The sequence below is a fragment of the Wyeomyia smithii genome, chromosome 1 (genome assembly GCF_029784165.1).
Source record: "Wyeomyia smithii strain HCP4-BCI-WySm-NY-G18 chromosome 1, ASM2978416v1, whole genome shotgun sequence".
Lineage (NCBI taxonomy): Eukaryota > Metazoa > Arthropoda > Insecta > Diptera > Culicidae > Wyeomyia > Wyeomyia smithii.
This window is the reverse complement of record NC_073694.1, coordinates 80,601,810-80,618,817: the sequence shown is the minus strand read 5'-3', so window position 1 is coordinate 80,618,817 and position 17,008 is coordinate 80,601,810. Positions and strand designations below refer to the sequence as shown.

The following is a 17,008-nucleotide window of genomic DNA, read 5'->3' as shown; positions in this document are numbered from 1 at the left end:
CAGGAACATAAGCGATTCCTTCCATCTACGGGGATATTGATGATTTTGCAAAGAATTTTGCAAAGAATTTTTTTCAAAAGAATAGCAGGAATACCATCTAGTCCAGGGGAGAGTGACTGTTTCAGACTGCAGGTGGCGTTAGCAACTTCGTCAGGGGTAATTAAAAACGTATCAACACTGAGTACATCACCGGGAACCATAGACAAAGCTGCGGAAATGACGTCAGGTGAAGCGCATTCGCTATTGAAGACGTTTGAAAAGTGCTCAGCAAATAGGTCGCATTTGTTACGATTCGTAGATGCTTCACTGTTGAGCAAAAACATAGTGGAAGGTAAGCCTTCCTCCTTGCGTTACGTATTTACAAACTTCCAGAAGCTTTTCGGGTTCAGACGTAGGTTGTATTCGGCTTTACGTACAAATGCTGCATACAGACTTCTGTTCAGGGCTTTGTAAGACCGGCTAGCACAATTAAAGCGGATGCGATTAACAGGGTTTCTATTCCTTTGATAGGCACGCAAGGCTGATTTACGAGTGCGGTTAAGTCTAGTAAGTTGCCTGTTTCTCCAAATAGGTTTCGGACGAGGACGAACTTTAGGAACATGCTGAAGTATAAGATCCTGGATTGTATCGGTAAAATATGACACGGCTTCATCCACAGCCCTAAATCGGTTGAAAGAGGTCCAGCCGATATCTCTCAGTGCTAAATTGATAGCATCATAATTTCCTCGTCGAAAGTGAAAACTATTAGCATTATTATATATATATATATATATATATATATATATATATATATATATATATATATATATATATATATATATATATATATATATATATATATATATATATATATATATATATATATATATATATATATATATATATCTTCAAAATTGTCCACAGCATACGAGATGATACTGAAATAGATAAAATAGTCAAGGGTACACTAACGCTACGTAGTGAGAAAATTCCAAAGCAGACAGATCTTCATCTGAAAGTACTTAATCACTTGATCACTTCACCAACTTTGCTGAAGACATGACTGTTTTATATGCTAAGATTCTCGACTCACAATTCATCTAATATGCACAGACTGGGCATGTATCACTTTTGCTCTCAACGAAATGGTGATTATGTTAATTACCAAAAATTGTTTAGGCTGTAACTTTGGTTTAGGTTATCAGATTTCGGTTTTACTTGGATATTCTAGTACATTATTGCGTTCTGCATCAATTTATGCAAAAAGCCCAAAAAGTGTAAAAATGGCACATGTACCACTTATGCTCTCAACGGCTCATTTACTGACGATGCCTTGAACTTTAAAACATTCACCAACCAAATTTGGTTACATTTGCCTAATTGATTCTTGAGTTATGCACAAAACCGTGCTCCATTTGTATGGGGGACCTTTCTTCTAAAATAGGGAGGGGTCCCAAACTATCAAGATCAAAGAACCTTCTCCGGCCTCAAAACCCCAACATACAAATTTTCACGCCGATCAGTTCAGTAATTTTCAAGTCTATATGGATCAGACAGACAGACAGGCAGAACTTCATCAATTCGATTATTCAAATGCAGTTTTTTAACAAATTCATATAAACAATGGTCCAGTCTCAACGGGAATTGATTACTACATGTACCCACGTAAAATCGCCTGCCAAACACTGCATGGGAGTGCTTCTAGAAAATAATCATTTTAATTTTAAAACGCAAAAATAACAGCCCCACCAAATCTAATAATGTCTGATATACTTTTGAATTGTCAGTTTTGATCCAAAACAAGAGATTTTATCCATTTTGAAACCAATCGTAAAGGTCGTTGCATATGCCTGGTCACTTGATATAAAATGACTGCATATAGTCTGCATTGAATCTTACGAATGATTTATTATAGACATTAAACAACTTCACTTACCTTGTATATATATTGATCGAACATATTAACGTCGAATTCTCCGTTGCCACTGTTATAGCTAGTCTCCATGTTAACGGCACACACAGTAAAAAAAAAAACCGTACGATATATTCCGATGACGGGAACGAATATTAGCCGAAGATAGTTAGAGAATCAACCAACCATTTGGGGGTGGTAATAGTGGTGAGTCCAAATGCAAGCATCGAGGAAGGAAGAGAGAAGAAAGAAAAACAACGGAATTATCTCACTTATAATTGTAGCACATCGATTATTTTCTTCAGCTCTTCCCAATTTTCAACTTGGTTGAACATTTTTTTGTTTCCCCTCAAGGTGTGCTTCTCCTCTCTTTCCACAATTTTCTTATTTAAAAGGATAATTACTTATTTTCTTTTTATGCACGATTAACTTTCAACAATGGCGTTGAAGTCACCACACAGCAGCACAATAGTCGGCAGATAAGCTTGTTGCTGTACCTGCTGCTACTTTCGTGTTACCTCTTTGATTACACAAACCAGGAAGAAGAGAGATTTCTTTTGCTTCGTTTTTGTTAACTCACGTCTCACTACACATCTCTTTGGTTCTCTCACTTACTGTGCCGGTTGTGTTGTGTACGTTACTTCACTATTCTAGGTTAATTTTGATTGCTTTTATTTTCAGCAGTTTTCGTGAACTACTTTCTGCTATGTGAACTGAAAAAGAACGCACTGACACTGTTTTTCTTGCTCATTAATTGTAATTGTTGAACTCCAAATATAGAGCAAAGTGCTTGATTTTATCAAAAACCCGAAGCGAAATAAAACCTGAAATTGAAAAAAAAATATGTGAAAATATCTCTATTTATTGTTGATAAAAAGAGGTGAAAACCATACATTCATTTATTTATTATATTGTTGGTGAAAGATAATCATATTTTGATGTACATATTAGTTACATCTGTAAAATTGACGCATAACTATTAATCTATCAAGTTTTCGTTCATAAAAAATTAATGAGTGATCATTACGGTATTAACACATCGATGAATAACAAATGCCAGAATTTAGTTTGGGATAAATCTTGATAAATTGAGAAAAAGATTACGCGCTTTTCAAAATAGAGGGCAATTGCACTGAAAGCAAGCGATTAAATTTACATAGACAACAATGGTCGACGTAGGTGTGACCCTGAAGCTTAAACAAAAAAAAATATTAACTTTTTAACCAATCCTGTGAATTTTGGTGAGTCTAGCCACCAACATTTTTTCAGAGACTTAAATAAGTTTTCTCGCAAGCAACGAACCCGGCGAGCAGTTGCTCTGCGACCTTTTGACGCAGGTCTGCATTTACTAGAAGCACAAAGTTCACAGGAGTAATTAAAATGCTATAACTTTTTTAGAGCAACTTTTTTTCGTTTTTTTCGACCAGTGTAAACATGTTTGTGTGACACATAAGTGTTGTGTGTCTGTGTATCGAGCTATACACTGAAAATAAATCACACGCTAATCCCTAATGCTCTTAACATATGCATGTCAATAAACGAACCTAATCATTCTATTATGTCGACTCATATCGATTTTTATTAGAATCCACGATATTTTGACGTGTTTTGGCATTTGACGTGTTTTAGCATTGAAATTGATTTCGGTATGCATGACATAACAAATTGAAGTGTAAAACACTTGATTTTGTGCAGTGAACTAAAACGTAAATGTATTCCACGTGTATATGAAATGTTTCATCTATTAGCATTAGATGTAAGTGAATCCACTTCGCAGTAACGTGTCGATTTTATTACAGTGCACGTCTATTTCCATCGATTTCACTCAAAGTTTAAGAACATTTTAGCACTTTTTTCAGTGGTATAAAATTAATTTTCACCAGAGCATTTTTTCACACGAGGGTTACATACCGTGCAAAAAAACATGTTTAATTGAAAAATCGTCGTAGAAACGCGTTATTTAAGAAAACGTATTAAAAATGCTGTTTTAGGAAAATCTTCGTAAAAACGTATTATTTGAAAAATCTTCGTAAAATGAAACCAATGTTTTTATTTATTCATCATTGAAAACCGTGTAAGTTTGAAAAAGACTTCACTGCGTAGGAAACCGTTGGTTAGTAGGGCTGATTCAGTTATACAAAATAATCGACAAAAAAGGATACGACTCGAATAACTACCTAGTAGTTAAAACGTCTTTGAATAAATAAAAAAAAATGCGTTTGAACTTGAACTTTATAAATTAAAGTTCATCGTAAGTCAAAACCCTTACTGCGCCAATGATAAAGAATAATGTTGAAAAAAATTGTTCGAAAAATCATGTTTACAAATGCAAAATGTTCGTATTACTGATTTTTTCTCTTCTTTTCTCTGTTTAGAGAAGTATGTTTATAACGAGTAACGTACCAGTAAGAAAAAAATTGATGTTTGAAGAGAGAATTGAATGATGAGATTTAAAAAATCTGGACTAAGAAGTATGAAACATACTCTAAAATCTGACTCTTTAATTCTGTAAACTGCCGGGAACATTTCAGTAGTTAATAATGCAATTCATAGAAAGTTTTACAAAAATTAACAGATCAAAATGAGAAATATGTACATAAAAATCACTGACTTCAAATTCATGTCTAACATTCAACTTATATTTATATCTGACGTATTAACTTTTGTAAACAAACGACAGTTCAACGCAAATGCTAAGTTTGCGTGGGTTGCAAAATAGTCGCGGCGAATAGACCATCATACCGAATCTTTCAACCTCACTTTTAGAAAGATAATGGTGCCACAGACAAACAGACGTACCACTTCATACAAAATTCTACAAAAAATGTTCCAATTTAAACTAGATTCTTCCAGTTTTATTTGTGGTAATCCAGTTTAACAGGTAAATCACATAATCATCCAGTTTTTGTATATTTTTCCAGTTTTATCCAGATTTTTTATCAGCTCAAGTTTCCGTTGTTTTAGTCTATTTTGAAAATATTTTTTTAAGTAAAAATTGTATCTTGTTTCATCTTTAAAAGTTCTTTAAGAGGGATTGAATAAAGATTTAACTCATTTTTTTTTCTTTCCATTCGCAGGAACTCAGCCAAATTGATAGCAACAAGATATGACGTAGAATTCAGGGGCGACTCGTGGCTGTTGAACCTACCTGTTCAACTAGAAATTCTGAAAATCAGAGTTTGGGTAAGTAATTACAATTTTAACCGCGAATAAAAGCAAGTAATTCCCTTTGTTACTATTTAAAAATAAAACTAAAAAATAATAAAATAAGAGCATGAATTTGGATTTTAGATTCATTTTTTGCCTGACGTCCCCATGTGCATTGCACAGGTTGCACCTATGGACGAGTCGCCCCTGGTAGAATTGAAAAAATCACAGGAGGGTTGTGTGCAAAGCCACGACCGCAAGGTTGAAGTAGAATACTTTTACACAGCTCTACTTACGGCTGTACATTAACCTACGGCCGGGCGAATCGGTTCGCGCCGCTTTTCGCATTTAGCCTGGCAGAGGCCTAATGCGCACGGCCAACACAATAGAAAGGTGTTTTCACATTGAAAATTAGACACGGCTTTACTGGAGTAAGTGTTGGCAAATGCATCTACCGCCAATACCGCCGCTATCGTACGAAAGCGCGTCGTTTCATGTGGGGAATAATATCAACAACAAAAAATGACGCGCGTCTAAGCACACCCGAACTGTTTTGCCGTGCCGTTTCCATTTACTTCCTTATAACATCGGCCTCAGGGAAGTACCGGCTGCACCTACCGCTGAGGCTGTTACCATACTGCTGCACCTACCATACTGGTACTCAAAGCTATTAACTCTTCAAATTAAATGTTTTATTTTCCTCAAAAGAACAATTGTTCAATTCCATATCGGATATAATGCAATCACATCTCTGTAATATTACCGGCAGTAATATTCTTCTGAACAAAATGATCCAGCTTTTTCATTAGAGGAAGTGCCGGCTGATGTACGGCAAAAATCTCGCCCGATCGCTCGCGTTGCCGTTCAGCCTGGCAGAGGCCTGAGACGTGGTGACCAAACAGGGCAAGTGATTTGTTTAATTTGAAGGCAGCCACAGGCGCAACCCGCTGCTATCCTCTGTTAATGCTGAGTGCTGATATCTGCTGCTACTGCTGTCAACGTTGTGGACGGTCCATCCAGCTCACCATCCGACTGATGAATGTAGCTAGTTTTCCCAGAAAAACTCTTTTATAGCCGAAATAGGCCACGCCTGTCTGTTCAGTTTTACCATTTTCTAAGGTTCTTCAGACGAATTATTCCACAATTCGCATTTGATTTTTGTACCAAGCGAATAAACACCGATGGTGCTCTCACACACGCAACGATTTTACCCCTAACCGTATTGCGGCTTGTAACATCAAGCGATTTCGTTTGCTCGCTGTTGCGTGTTGCTTCATGTTGCAACTTAGCAGCTGGGCTGGGAGACGACGAAATTCTGTTCATGCTGATTGATTGAATCGACTTCATATTAGCTCTGCATAGTCGAACTAACTGCTTTTGTGAGTGCGTTCTAACAGGGCAGTTTGTTACTCAATGTCGGTTATGCTGATCGCAGCCTTTGCGCTGCCCCTACAGTAGGGAGTTTACTAAACAAAGTAAAAATTAGACAACTACAACAGAATTTGATTGCATCCCGCACAGAATGTCTGCTTGTGTTGATGCCAGAAAATTATTAACCTTCAACTATTTGTTTATTTGCCTTGAAAAAGGCATTTTGCGGTTCAAAATCGGTTGCTGATCGCAACCTTTGAGCTGCCCTAATAGTGGGGGAATTAAGATACACGGACAACATGCACTGTGGAAGCTATTTCACATTCAGTAAATTAGACGAGTGCGACAAATTTGAATTGCTAGGATGCAACACAGAATGCTTGCTTGCGTTGACAAAAATTATTAACTTTCAATGACTTGTTTATTTGCCTTAAAAAAGGCATTTTGATTTCCGAAATTGGATTTCCTGATGGCAATCATCATGCTGCCCCGGCACGGGGGCAATAATGGCTGTCTGGCGACACACGCTGAAAAAAACCGCGCTGCTCCTGAGACGTGGTGACCAACCACAGGGCTAGTGCTGCTGCTAAGGAAGGACGACTGCTGTTGTCGCTGTCTAGAACTGTTATGAGCGGCTCCGGCTGAAACAGGCTCTTATATAGGCCAAATAGCATGTTTTCAATTGCAAGGTATATGATTCTGTCGACCGTGCTTGGGAAGCAATCATATAACGACCAATCAGAGGTCGAATTTTTCGTTTTGACAAGGCTTGACTATTTTCAATAGTACAATAGTGTGAATAATAAAATTACAATTATCTTCTTCTGGGAAGAATCTTAGAAGATTTTCCAATCTATTGCCACAAGAACGAAGGAAATCCTTCGAATAGTAACCGATTTATTAGCATTTGAAATTGGACATATTTTTCACTTTTTTCGGTTTTAGATTTTCATTTCACATCCCTATGTAGCCGTACTTCCTGAGAGAAGTATTCTACTTCAAAAAAAACATTAAAAACAATGTAGAAGCAACAGAGCCAATAATGAATATAGCAACTATTTAAAATTTTGTAAAATCTGTTTTCGAATAGGGCTGACTTAGGCGTAAGATTGTTAAATATTTTTGATTGTGACTTGGACCGAGAATACTACATATTAACTGATTGGATTGTGGTATACACTGGCGTAGCGTGGTGGGGGCGGCGGGGGCGGTTGGCCCCGGGTGTCACCCTCCAGGGGGTGACACCCATGAAGCAAATTTTCACCTTCAAAAGGGTGATATACGTGAGATTAACTATCAATTAGGTGGAGGTCGCGGTAACAACCCTCGAAAATTATAAAAATTTGCTCCTAAGAGTATAATCTCAACCAATTGTTCAAAACTGGGTAGAGCTCTCACACCCATGGGAAACGCCCCGGGTGTTACCCAGTCACGCTACGCAACTGGTGGTATATAATCTCCATTTGCAAAATTGATTAATTCAATAAAATTTGAAGAAAACCCATTCAAAGCAAAATCTTAAGCGAATAAATATGCTTTTTTAGATAAGCTTTTTCTCCTTAAGAGTGCTCTTTTTGAAATGTTCCGAAGAGTTTTAGACAGTGTAATTGTCTATCTAAGAACCTAATTTGGTAAAAATCAGAGAGACCGTTTTATAAATAATTTTTTGTTTCTAAAGTTTTTTTCAATAGTCCTTTTCAAGTAATTTTTTTAGTCCTTTTCAAATGCTAGTTCAGATATTTTGAAAATATGAAGGCAGTATGCAAAATTGCTTAATTGCCCACAAAGTTTCATTGAATTCTGAGAGGATGCTGCCAACTACTCAGTTGAACTGTTGCGAAATCCTTTAATATTAAATTCTAGGTTGCTGAAAGCAAGGTTGCAAGGCTTTCCGCAAAATCCGCGCCATGGAGTAGAAAAAACGTGCCAAATTCGCGAGAAACGCAAAATCCACACCGACCTTGGAATCGTGTCTCGGTTAAAAAAATTTCCCTGGTATCACCTGGTTTCCTTGATCAAAAGTTGAATTTTTTTTAACATAACTTGTTTTTCAGGTTTGTCCAGAATTTCGATATCCTGCACAGCAAATGCGTAAACCATCGCCATGCCATGTACAGCCCTGTCTAGTGTGTACATTACGCGTTAACTATGGCAGTAGCCCAACATCATAGCTTAGCTTCAGCTAAGAAACTATTTTCCTAAATTTTTTATATGATACCAGCGCTACCATCAATCACGAATCTAACACGATACTATTTCAAAACAAAACCTATTATTTTGCAACAATAAAATATTTTGCGCCATTTCAAATTTGAATTATTAATGATTGTGGTCTAACAAGCCGGTCGTTATATGATCAAACCTGAACTGGGAGATTCAAATTCGTTCTTGTAGTGTAGCTACAACAGAACTACACTGTTGCACTATGCCGGTTCGTTTTTGGTTTTCTAACTACACCACAACTACACTGTTTCAGCGTGCTTGATGCTACACAAAAATTAAATTATAACACAACTTCAAAAAACTAACTGCAAAATATGTTAAATATTGTCAAACGCCATAACAAAAAATAACAGCTAAGCACACTAATGCAACTACATTGCTATGTACTGAAATCTGTGTCAAGAAAACAATAGGCCTAATGCCGGATTATGAATGTAGCACTTCGATTCTACTTTAGTTTGTCTGTTATAACTATGTGGCGTCTGTATAAACGTATACAAGTTAAATATTTGCAAAAGTGTTTGTGTTCATATATGGATAGGTGTATTTATGCGTGTATGCATATTTGTAAGTCTGTGTATTTCCGTAAGTTTGCGGGTGTTTGATTCCAAAGACGTAAAACATGTTTAAAAATTCAGTTTTGTTAAAAACACTATGTACATTGTCTAATAGGAGTATTACTCCTATGTGTGTTAAACACACTTTCTATGTTGAACCCATATAAGTACACACCATTGATTCCGTTTTCGCGACCGTGCTACACCTTCCTGAACTACACTTTTTAGCTCGAATCTTTATCTTGGTAAATTCTCCAGTTCCAGCTGATTGAACTCAACGGCTTTTTTGCGACTGTCAGTAATATATTTCGACAAACATTCAGCAAATATATCGATTTGCTGTGAACCAGCAAGTATTGACATTTTCACTTGTCAAAGTTCTTGAAAATTTTGTCGAAAACTTGTAGAATATTTTACTGAATTTATCAGTGAGTTTTCGAATAGTATTTAATTTTAATATTTGATATGTATATATGTTTTTATATATATATATATATATATATATATATATATATATATATATATATATATATATATATATATATATATATATATATATATATATATATATATATATATATATATATATATATATATATATATATATATATATATATATATATATATATATACAGTGATCACCCGATTATATATCACCCTGATGATTTTTGGCGTGATAAAATAGGGAAAGTGATAAAATCGGGAAATTTTTAAAATTTTATTTCTTTTATTGAAGATGTTAAATCAATAACTAAATACGTAAAATCAGCGATTTTAATTTTTTTTGGAAAATTCATCTGTACAAACATATGAAAAAAGCTGCAGTTGTTTTTTCATAAATCGATATATCTGAATAATGACAAAAGATAGAGAAAAGTTGTCAAGGAATGAATTTGAGAAAACTGTCTGAGCTTTTATAAAAAAATATTTAAAAAATTCAATTTGAGATCCTGTACTGAAAAAAAAATTCAAAAACAAAAAGTGACTATAAGTGACTATATATATATATATATATATATATATATATATATATATATATATATATATATATATATATATATATATATATATATATATATATATATATATATATATATATATATATATATATATATATATATATATATATATATATATATATATATATATATATATATATATATATATATATATATATATATATATATATATATATATTGTCTCTATAAAATAAGTGATTGGTGCCGCAAATGAACAGAATATTTTTAAGCACTTTCTTCTCCGACATAAGTTTATCCAGAATATAAGAATTCCTTTTACGAGACTAAAACGTAAATAAATAGGGCAAATTTCATAACTCTTGTTTGGCTACAAACAAAACTTATGTTATTTACATGGACGTTCATGTTACATTTCCACCTGGAATTGAGCGCAAGTAGTTTGTATAATAATTGAATATCAACGATAATCACCTTTTAACATCAACTGTCGCAATGCACTGTTACACCAATGCTTCTGTTCAATCTCATTCCATGTATCATATTTTCTTTTTATTCACCTATTTATCTTTGATTACACCACTATTCCAATGCATGAGTATACGCTGTTCTCATAACATGCACGCTCGTCTACCAGCGTGAGTATAATTTAATCCAGGATGTATGTTTGATTGCTAGTAAAAATTCATCAATAACTTCAATACGCCTGCTTTACGGGGTACTGTTGTTACTTTCATGGTAATTCTGTTATGTCATTCTCTCTCTCTTCTTTACCACTAGCACCAAGCGAAATCCAAGTATGCTTGAAACACTATTTGATTCATATACACTGTTTCTTCAATTTTTGACATTTATCTAACATGTTGCACTGATGATGATGATAATTTTTTTTCGTTAGACTTATGGTTTTCCTTGTGCACAAACGACCGCTTAGCATCATAACACAGAAGCAGTGGGAGAATCTGTACGGGTGTTCAGTGCGATGCAACTGCATATGCAGCGAGTAATCGCGAGAAAAAATCTTCGGAAAAGTACACAGACGCACGTATGATGTCGAATAGATCTTTTCTGTCCAAAAGAAAGAAATAGCGAACTACAGCAGATACACAACATACTATGTTACTACACGAACGGTCGCTGACCGAATGAAGAAAAAATATATCTGTACAAATATCAAACAAAATAAAACGAATACATTTTCAAATCCAGGCTCCATCATGGCGTACGATGCATGCACACACAGAAAGTGGGAAATCAAGTGCTCAAAATAGCGAAGCAATGCTCCGAGTAGTACGCAGAAATGCAAATGTGTTGAAGAAAGCTTCAAGTTTCCTTCTCTTTCAGTATTATCGGAACAAAATTAAGCGAGTGCACGCAAGAGAGATTCACACAAAACTGCTTTATTGCCCAACATCAGCTTACTTTCCTATCCTTCAGAGACAGACTCGCGATTAAATGAATATATATTCCATATACGACCATCTGAAAAGTTTAAAAAAACAAGCTGCGATTAAAATCGTCGTTGTCGTCGTATCGTCGTCCTATTCAGAGTTGCCAATGTTCCAGTTTAAACTGGATTCTTCCAGTTTATTTTGAGTGATCCAGTCAAACAGTTTAATCCCAGAATTTTCCAGTTTTTCTGTTTATTTTCCAGTTCTACCCAGATTTTTCATGTACTCAAGCTCCGACTGGTTTTCGGAAATCTTTTTAGAACGTAAATGTTGTGTTAAATGTGTAAATGTTGTGTTAAATCATTGTAACAGTTCTTATCTACGTTTCCAGCCTATTCTATTTTCTCGCACGAAACAAGGCCAAAATATAAACTACATAGCATTGATGAGATGAAAAAGGAAAGTAAGATAAGCTTTATTCAGAAACTGACGGATAGATTTTACCAGATCGTGGAAAAAATCAATTCCAATGGTAGCTTAATATGTTATTTAAAAATAAAAACAATCGATCTCAAAAATGTCATATACAGGCGGCATTCTTCAAATTAATTTCTGTAGCGTAGCAGTTTAAAATATGTTCGTATAATTAGATACCAAAAGATAGCGAACTCAAAGATAGTTGGAACTTAAACTTCACAGATGTAACGTGAAAAATGTTGCATCAGTACGCTACTTGAAAGTTGAAGTGAAGTTCATTTTCATGATTTTGAGATAAATTGATTAGGAAGTTTCAAATTTATAGGAGATAACAATAAAATTAAAAGAAAAGGAAACCCGAAACAGAACAGTTCTGATTGAAATGAGTGATTTTTTGCTATAATTAAAACTAGCATTGGATTTTGTAACCATCACAGAGAAGCTCTATTGCATTTTTTATGCTATTTATTAAATTTTTTTGAAATCCAGTTTTTCCAGTTTTTTCTTTAGCATTCTTCCAGTTTAAATAAAACATTTATTGGCAACTCTGGTCCTATTAGTCATCATCGTCGTCGTGTCGTGTCGTGATAACCGAAGGTAAACCGAACTTGCTTCATAAGACCAGACCAACATTTTACTTTGATGATGTTGAGCACAGTGAGTGACATACGTATCTAAAGGAAAATCATAAATTGTGTATACCGTCTTATATCGCATGCCATACAATTAAATTAACAAATAATTTCTCTCCTTAGTCGTTCACTGTTTGGTAGTGGAAGATTGAGTATGGACAATTTTCATTTGAGAATAATTGTTTAAGTACACTAAGATACGGTTTTTACTTTTCAGATGAGTTCAAATGAGAAATTTTTTCGAGCACGAGATGACATCATGAGATGACAACATTGTAGCAAACGAAATCACAAATTATGTCCATATGTATTTTAGTTTTGCTTATTGTTACAATTCAATGCTTCAGCGAAGATTGCCAGATAGATCAAGATTTTACCAAATTTCTAACGAATATTCAGACAAATTTTATATCCTACAGATAATTTAAAATTAGCCATATTTTCTTTTTCTTTGTCTCACAGAAATAAAATTCTGCATAAAACAAACTGTTCATTGCCTAAGTACAATCGAAAAAAATTACCTCCATTTTAAGTTGATATTCCGCCAGCATTTATTTGAAATCTAGTGGCAACCCTGCTTACAGCGCTATTCACGCTGACTTTACAAGAAGCCGTTTCTCTCTCAGAAAAATATGTTTACGTCCGTGTGCAGCAAACATGTAGAAACGGGAAGCAGTTACCGAAATCGATTCAAGACATCATAGCCACATGTGATTATGCAAACGTGAACTCATTGTGTTACGACTGAACCAATACAAACAACAATAGCATCATAGTAATCGTCATCACCTCAATCGCCTTAACCGTCATTACATACACATACAATATACATAGGGGAGACTGGGGAGACTTGATCCCGTTTTCTCAATTTCATTATATTTGTAAGAAAACACATTCAAAATATGTTTCTGTTGCGGATTTGGATGAACTATACTAGTGTCTGATTACCATAAAAAAAACTACTAGTTATATTGCTTTAAAAAGCAGTATTAGGATTTTTTGTAAAACATGCATGAATGAAGAAAATCTCAGATTAGGTGAGACTTGATCCCTCATTTGGGTACACTTGATCCCCCTTTCGATAAACATGTTGTTTTTCGCCTTATGTAAATATAAAATTTAAGGAATCGTTCGTTTATTACGTAAACACTCAAGGGTCATTTTATTTCATAGACAATTTATTGCTACTGAATTGCTGTTGGTTAAAAATGTTTCTAAAATATGTTGTCAAATGGTTAAAAAAGTTATTTTGAAAAATTATTCGGAGTTGTCAAAAAAATTAAAGTTTGCGACGTGCCGTTTTCTTATTCTGCTGTTTCTTCTTAGGTTTCTTCATCTGCTTTGCCTTGAATTCTTGTTCAATTTTTACTCGAACCGGAGTGTCCGTCAGGATCTGAGTCTCCCCACGCTTCCTGCCTTTCCTGGTATTTTTGCTGGGTGATGCTTTGGGAAATGGTCTAATTTCTTCTGGTGTTCTGATTCCACTCGAAATAGGTTTGAGGTAATCTGAGGGTTCTTGTTCGATGATAGGAATCGATATTTGAGCAAGAGCAAAACCTACTGGAACTTGTTGAAGCCGGTATTTTTTTTTTCGGAAGCTTGGGTGTTTCGATTGTTGGTACACGTCGCGATCTGGACTGCTTAGCGCCAGCGGAATCAGCAGATGATTCTGCGGAAGCATTCCCTGCTTGTTGATCAAGTGGAACGTTTATGGCTGATGAATGCTCGACACTTGCATTATAAACTGCTGCTTCGACACTCGATAAAGGGTCACTGAATGCTAGTTCCGGTTCCGATCTGTCAGTTACGTATGAAGAGAGAAACTCTTTCTCGGTGAATATATTCTCATTAAAGGGTTCAATTTGAAACCACTAACGATATTTTCCACAGTAAAAGCTTTTTTGAATGCCTTACCAAAACACTCCGACACTTGATAAATAGTCAGCGTTTTTCCTGGATTCTGGGCCATCCAATCGTCAACCGCACGATTGTAATATGTTTTGAGCGGACCATAGACAGTTCTGTCTAATGGCTGCATCTTGTGTGATGTGTGGGATGGGATAGTCAACAAATGGATTCCGTTATTCTTGGCGTACGATAGAGCATGTACACTTACGTGACTGTCATGATTATCCATAACCAATAGGCACGGTTTATCATTCGAGCACTTGACGTGCTTCACAAAATGTTCGAGAAATTTCACAAAATTTTCAGCAGTCATCCAACCGCTCGGATGGGTGCTGCCTGCGGTTCCAGAAAAACAGTTGTTGAGCATCCTATCTTGCCAGTTTTTGCGTGGGAAGATCATAAACGGTGGGATAAAGCACTTATTAGCACTTATAGCATTTATTGCACAACAGGCGGTTACCAACTCACCACGTTCGTCTGATGTAGCCTTGTTGACTTGTTTGCATCCTTTTTCAGCTACTACATTTTGGGGGTTCTGAACTGTAGTTATTCCTGTTTCATCCAAATTCCAGATTTCCATTGGTTCAAAATTATACCGTGCCTTAATTGATCTCAAATTGTTGAAAAACTTGCCAACGTTGTGTCTGTTGAAGCTAGTAGCACGGCTCAGACTCGTTGCCTGCGCTTTCCGTACCGACAAACACTTTCGGCGACGCATAAATCCGCAGTACCACTCAAACGATGCACCGTTAACCCATTTCTTGACGATAGGTTTATCATTAGCAACGGCAAACTGGTATGCCAACTGCCGAACACCAAGAGGACCTAGGCCATAGTTAAGCCTGCCTGCTTTCAACACATAATCCTGGAGCATTTTCTCCTCTTCATCTGTGAATGCTCTGGATGATCTATAATCGGGCTCGTACTGGATCAACTTGTCGGAAGTTTTCTGTTTCCGGGTTTGAGGGTCATCACCGGTAAACCGAACTGCCTGGCGATTGTTTTGATTTGTTGACCATCGAGCACAGCGGCTACAGCTTTTTTAAGCAAGTTTGGTGGCACAGGCACCCGTTTGGTGGAACCTTCTTTTGGTTTGTAGGTACGCATCCTGGAACGAAAATATGTTTTTCATGATGGAAAGATCTACAATTTATTATATTTCAACAGTTTTATCTGATTTTTCAACGGAATTTCTGGATTTCCAACTAAAAACATTTTCCAGACGACGAAAGGCAGCGATTTTCTGTTGTTTTGATAGAGATACGTGTACAACTGTCGAACTTGTGATACAGGGTTGCCAGTCGTACTGCGTTTACTGATAGTTTTTGTTTTACTGTACGCAGAAGTGATGATTTTCGACAATACTCTTCTGGTAACATTCGCTTTGATTGAGGTAGTGTTTAGTTTACTATATTTGTTGGTATTTGTTGACTTCGGCACAAAGGGATCATGTCTCCACGAATTTGAGGGATCAAGTCTACCCAAAAGAACTAGTTTAGCAAACTTATTGTTTGAATAGTTTTCAATGGGAAATCAGTTTAAACATTACCAATTCTTTTAGTTTACATATCTATCAATCTTATGTTTATGAATTTCATATTTAAGGGGTGATCATAGATGGTTCATTTGGAATCTTTAATTTGAAAAAAAAAATCTCTGGAGGTGCTTGGGCTCGATTTTTTATTTAATCTAGTATATTTTAGATCCTGAGTTTTCTATACCAATTTTTTTTAACAGGAATACTGTTTCATGTAAAATAACACATTTCTCTAGTATATTTGAACAACGTATGTTATTTCACCAGTGAGATACCATGAAGGGATCAAGTCTCCCCCCGGATCAAGTCTCCCCAGTCTCCCCTACTCATAAATACGCAACATCATAGCAATCTATCGGCGAGGCGAGTTGTGTCAAAAAGGAATATAAGAAGACAAATCGAAGCATAACCCGACCTAAAAAATATGATTGCAACATAATATTTTACAATGATATACTGCACGTTAAAGCATCGTTTTGCGAGAGCAGGCTCTTGAGCCTCAGTACCATGTAAAATAAAACGTCTTGATCCGTTATGTACCAATTGATTCGTAAGTTGAAAACTGGAAAAAAAATAAGTTGCGTAGTTCCACAAATAATGTCTAAGTTCTAATATTTTTTTTTAAATTGTCATTTATGATTTGGCTGCAACTTTGTGTTCTTCTTGTTTCTATGAGTTTCTATTGTTTCTATAAGCGAAATAAGCCATTTTATGCTATTGGTTTAATTTTTGGAACACGACTTATTTTTGAGAAGCAACATGTCCCACCTATGTACCCTTCCGGATTTAGCGACTTTTTGAATACTGGGCTCGCCTGAGAGTTACACCTGGGGAGGTGAAACGGATTCGAAGCTGTGTAAGTGTCAAAATGAACCAGAATGAGCTGTCATCGACTGT

At 35.6% G+C, this 17,008-nt stretch overlaps 2 protein-coding genes and 1 long non-coding RNA gene across 8 annotated transcripts in view; 1 reads left to right on the top strand and 2 right to left on the bottom strand.

Annotated features, from left to right (window-relative positions):
* LOC129719196 (TOX high mobility group box family member 3-like) overlaps positions 1 to 10,780 on the bottom strand; it is a 295,603-nt gene extending 284,823 nt beyond the window's left edge. For 2 of the 5 annotated variants that reach the window (XM_055670704.1, XM_055670709.1), the window contains exons 1-2: positions 10,641 to 10,779; positions 1,916 to 2,715 (exon numbers count right to left, since the gene is read on the bottom strand). In XM_055670704.1, the coding sequence (XP_055526679.1) occupies positions 1,916 to 1,984 (69 nt within the window). In that variant the 5' untranslated portion in view covers positions 1,985 to 2,715; positions 10,641 to 10,779. Of the gene's footprint in view, positions 1 to 1,915; positions 2,716 to 10,640 lie in introns of those variants that run through there. The other 3 variants (XM_055670705.1, XM_055670706.1, XM_055670710.1) reach the window with 3 other exon arrangements.
* A 686-nt stretch (positions 10,781 to 11,466) lies between these two features.
* LOC129719209 (uncharacterized) lies at positions 11,467 to 13,136 on the top strand. 2 transcript variants are annotated; one of them, XR_008727141.1, is made up of 3 exons: positions 11,467 to 11,880; positions 11,949 to 12,818; positions 12,884 to 13,136. It is a non-coding gene; the product is annotated as an uncharacterized LOC129719209 (long non-coding RNA). The 2 variants fall into 2 exon arrangements; XR_008727142.1 differs by having other exon boundaries at positions 11,467 to 11,886.
* A 1,628-nt stretch (positions 13,137 to 14,764) lies between these two features.
* On the bottom strand, positions 14,765 to 15,709 carry LOC129719192 (uncharacterized). The gene is made up of 2 exons (XM_055670689.1): positions 15,043 to 15,709; positions 14,765 to 14,942 (listed from the first exon to the last, which is right to left on the bottom strand). The coding sequence occupies exons 1-2, from the start codon at positions 15,446 to 15,448 to the stop codon at positions 14,884 to 14,886; spliced, it is 465 nt and encodes a 154-aa protein (XP_055526664.1). The 5' UTR covers positions 15,449 to 15,709; the 3' UTR covers positions 14,765 to 14,883.
* Positions 15,710 to 17,008: the final 1,299 nt, after the last annotated feature.

Excerpts from the sequence above, each read along its gene's own strand:
- LOC129719192 (XM_055670689.1), bottom strand. The coding sequence starts at position 15,448 with ATGCTCCAGGATTATGTGTTGAAAGCAGGCAGGCTTAACTATGGCCTA. Across the intron at positions 14,943-15,042 it reads GGCTACATCAGACGAACGTG|GATGCTCAACAACTGTTTTT; the intron begins GTGAGTTGGTAA and ends CTGGCAAGATAG.